The 4,019-nt window shown below is 46.8% G+C and overlaps 1 protein-coding gene across 1 annotated transcript; it reads left to right on the forward strand.

The window, feature by feature from the left end:
• The first annotated feature begins 304 nt into the window (after nucleotides 1-304).
• On the forward strand, nucleotides 305-3,220 carry LOC143837272 (hepcidin-like). The gene is made up of 3 exons (XM_077336898.1): nucleotides 305-484; nucleotides 2,118-2,186; nucleotides 2,904-3,220. The coding sequence occupies exons 1-3, from the start codon at nucleotides 407-409 to the stop codon at nucleotides 3,006-3,008; spliced, it is 252 nt and encodes an 83-aa protein (XP_077193013.1). The 5' UTR covers nucleotides 305-406; the 3' UTR covers nucleotides 3,009-3,220.
• Nucleotides 3,221-4,019: the final 799 nt, after the last annotated feature.

Consider the following 4,019-nt stretch of genomic DNA (forward strand, 5'->3'; position numbering starts at 1 on the left):
AACAGTGTCCTGGAACATAATCTTCCTGCTGCCAAACATCCATTAATTTTGCTTCTGCAGCATTCAGGAATATGATGTAAAAGCCCTGCCAAACCTGACTAAGGAACCTGACTTTACACCTATTGGGAAATCTGGCCCGTTTTCCTGTGTATGTTTGAAGGATATGAGTCCTACAAACGCCATCAGCGTATTGACCTGTTTGTTCAAGGGTTATCTTTCCCAAACTTGTTCTTTCTTGGATCACTGCGGATTGGCCAGTTCCAACCTAGGGAGGGACTCTCTGGCCCATAAAGGTAGGCCTCTTGGTTGCTTGAACATCACAGAACTTCTCCAGAGCAAAATCAAGAACAGGATAGATCCCAAAGAGGCTGTAAAACCCAAGTCAAGGCCAACTACAGAAAGGACCATGAAGCTGCAACTTGTCTGCTTGATCTTCATTCTTCTCAGCATGACCGTCCAAAGCCTCCATGCCTTCAGAATTGAGGTGAGAAGAAATTAGAAGTTACAGATAGAGTTGTCAGGTGGTGGTTGGAGATGGTTGGAGATCTGGAAGTTGTTGGAGACTTGCTATTATGTCCAGGAGATAGAGACCAGTTCAACTGGAGGAAATGATGAGCCCCACTGAAATCCTTTTCCTTCCCTCCCCAAACCCCACCCCCTTCTGACGCTGCTCTCAAAATCCCCAGGTATTTCCCAGTTCAAAACTGGCAACTCCAATTACAGAATCTCCTTAAGAGGGAAAGTTCTCTGATTTTCCCAGGACACTGGCCTTTATTTCTGCATCGGTCCAGAGCTCCCTGCTGCTGGAAGGACCGCTCAAGCGACCTGTGGTGAATGAAAGATGATGAAGGGGAGAAGGTGGACCTTGTTCATTGCCCCCATTAGGGCTACAGTTGCCAACCTCCAGGTGGGACCTGGAGATCTCCCAAATTGCCAACTGATTTCTAGACAACTTTCGCCGCGTGTTTAGTATTTATTTATTTTTAACGTTGATTCCATTTCTCCTGGGGAAAACGGCTGCTTTGGAAGGTGGGCTGCATATCATAATGCCCTCCTTTCCCTAAATCCCAATTTCCCAGACTCCACCCCCAAATCTCCAGGTATTTCTGGACCCGGAGCTGGCAACCCTAGTTAGCGCCTGGATAGCTCATGGAACTGATACCGCAGAGAGCTGCGCTTCTATTTAAATGACAGTGATTATTTATAAATTAGCATATGCAAATTTTGTGTACATTTTGTCTTTTATTCCCTATTGTTCTGTTTGGGTCACCCTAACTCATGAAGCTCATTTACCCTCAATCCATGAATAATGGAGGTCAACTGCACAAGGTGTTATTAATATTAACAGTGCTTATTTTATTATTGATATTAGTATTATTAATATTATCTGGCTGGGAGGAAAAACGGTGGTTTTCTTTTAAGGCCTATACACGAAGTGGGGATTGAAATCAGTATCCGTTTCTGTGAATGGTCACCGTTGGAGATTGATTAATATAAAATACCAGGATGGGGTCCATGTGTTTATTTCTTGAATTCTACTTGCTAAGCAGCCCTAACTGGAAACCTTTGAGAATGCAGATTAGCCTATAGCTAAAGTTTCTTCCATACTGGAACCTCATAACTCCTGTAATACAGGAAAGAAATTGACTCTTGGAAGAATTGGGCTCACATGGGAAGATTCCACAAAATAAGGTAACTCTCCCTTCCAGTTTGACCACAGCCAAGGTTCTGGGTCTTCCCAGGCTTTCCAGCCCCCCTCATGTGGTTTCTCTATGTCTACACTGCCCAAATGGTGTGAGAATAGTAATCAAACTCACTCATGTAATACGAGGACCAGACCTCAGAAACCGTTTGAAATGGGCCCAGATCTGTTGCACAGTTTCTAATGCAATGTAATGAATATGCATCGCGAAAGGTAGGATTTGAACTCAGGGCTCCCAAGTCCAGAGCCAAAGAAAGAGACATTTGGGAAGGAAAGCAGGTTCAGAAAAATCCATAACGCGTTGCCGTTTGGTTCGGTGAAATGTATACCCCTCCCTGCAAAAGAACTTTACAAGATTTCCCTCGGCCAAAACAGAGCAGCTAAAACCGATCTCTGTGTTTCTTTCTGTTTGCAGACACAAGTCGACAAAGACTCAGAAACCCACAATGCAGAAGAGGGCGTGGCTGAGACTTCTGGCCTGCAGGTAAGATCGATCCCGAGGCTGGGTTGAAATATTCCGCTGTGGAAGCAAGGGGGCGATCTGGGACTGAGAGAAATAGATAGGGGAAGAATCCGTGTTCATTCAGTTTCCAGTCTTGCTGAGTTCTTTCTCCCAGGGGGAGAACAGGTGTAGCTTCTCCTGCCTGTTGACCCTTCAAAAAACACCTTCTTTAGAACTGGCCCTCTGCACATGTTTAGAGGCTCTCAGAAGCAAAGAGTTTCAAAAGCAAAAAGTGGCAACTCAACGTAGAAAATGACCCATTAGGTCACTTTTTCCTGGCCCAAGAGGGAATATGGCCACCCTACACCATAGATGTAGCATTAGATAGTCCTTGGCAGGGTCCCTGTATTGCCAGGATAAGGCTGCTGTATGAATGACCGAGCTGGCCCCGTTTCCCATGAAGTCCCCTCCAAACCGGCCATTTTTCTCCCGGGGTGCTGATCTCTGCAGTCCGGAGATGAATTCTAATTCTGAGAGATCCCCAGGTCCCACCTGGAGGCCAGCATCCCTGTCCGGGCCAGAAAATCGCTAGCCCCCTTGCTGAGATAAAAGTAGTGACCGTTCATGATTTCATCGCATTTCACATTCCCCCAGTTTCCAAATGTGACTCCGTTTGCTTGGATGAGGTTGGAAGCGGAACCTCCTTATCTGGGACCAGGATGCTCCGCGGTGTTCAAAGCTTCTTTCTTCCCCCTGCAGGCCTGGCTGCGGAGGTCCAAGCGTTTCAGCAGCCACTTCCCCCTCTGCACCTACTGCTGCAACTGCTGCAGCAACAAGGCCTGCGGTTTCTGCTGCCGAACGTAGAAGGGCTGAATTCTTCGACGGATAACCGAGGCGTTGTGGGACAACTCCCAGTTCCAGCCCCACACACAAGCCCCAGGCTCCCCACCCTGCCCCCAACGCTGCTCCCCTCTCCCCTCCATGCCTCCTTATTTATTTCTCCAGTGTTCAGTTTGTATCTTCTGTTTCTTTTTGTTACTTGGAATTAAAAAAAAAAAACATTTTTACCTCATGAATTTCACTCTCTCTCTCTCTCTCTCACACACACACACACACACACACACAATCACATTCGCCTTCATTCCATGTAGTGCTGCCAACTCCAGCTTGGGAAATACCCGGAGATTTGGGGGGTGGGACATGAGGAGTGTAGGATTTGTGGAGGGGGACAAACTTCAATGAGGTATAATTCCATAAGGACCACCTTTCAAATTGACCACGTTCTCCAGGCTTCTATCGCCTGGAGATCAATTGTAATATTGGGAGATCTCCAGCCACCACCTTGAGATTGGCAACCCTCTCTCCATTATCTAACAGCAACCCCCCCGGGTTGTGCAAACTGGGAGCATGTGACTGACCCAAGGTCACCCAGCAAGCTTCTAGGGTGAGCCAGGGTAGCATTGTGGTTAAAGTGTCCGACTTGGATACTGGAAGACCTGGGTTCAAATCCCTAGTATACTCTGGCAGCTTGCTGGATGATCTTGGGGTCAGTCACATGGTCTCAGACTAGCCTACCCACAGGGTGGTTGTTAGAAAATGGAGGAGGGAAACAATGGTGTTTTAAGCTGCTTTGGGTCTCTGTAGTAGAGAAAAGATATCAATAGATCCCAAAGAAAATTATGTTGAACAAATAAGAGGTAGTGTGAATGTACAGGCGGGGCTGGTGGCTTTCTCTCCAACGCTTTTTGTGTAATGGCCTCACACATAGAGAGGCTCCAGCATCTTCCTCCCACCTCCCTCGCCTCCAACTCCAAATCAATCACGGTAACAGAAGCAATGGGACATCCTGAAAGTACAAAAATAGAGACGTATATT

The sequence above is a fragment of the Paroedura picta genome, chromosome 5, assembly GCF_049243985.1.
Source record: "Paroedura picta isolate Pp20150507F chromosome 5, Ppicta_v3.0, whole genome shotgun sequence".
Classification (NCBI taxonomy): Eukaryota; Metazoa; Chordata; class Lepidosauria; order Squamata; family Gekkonidae; genus Paroedura; species Paroedura picta.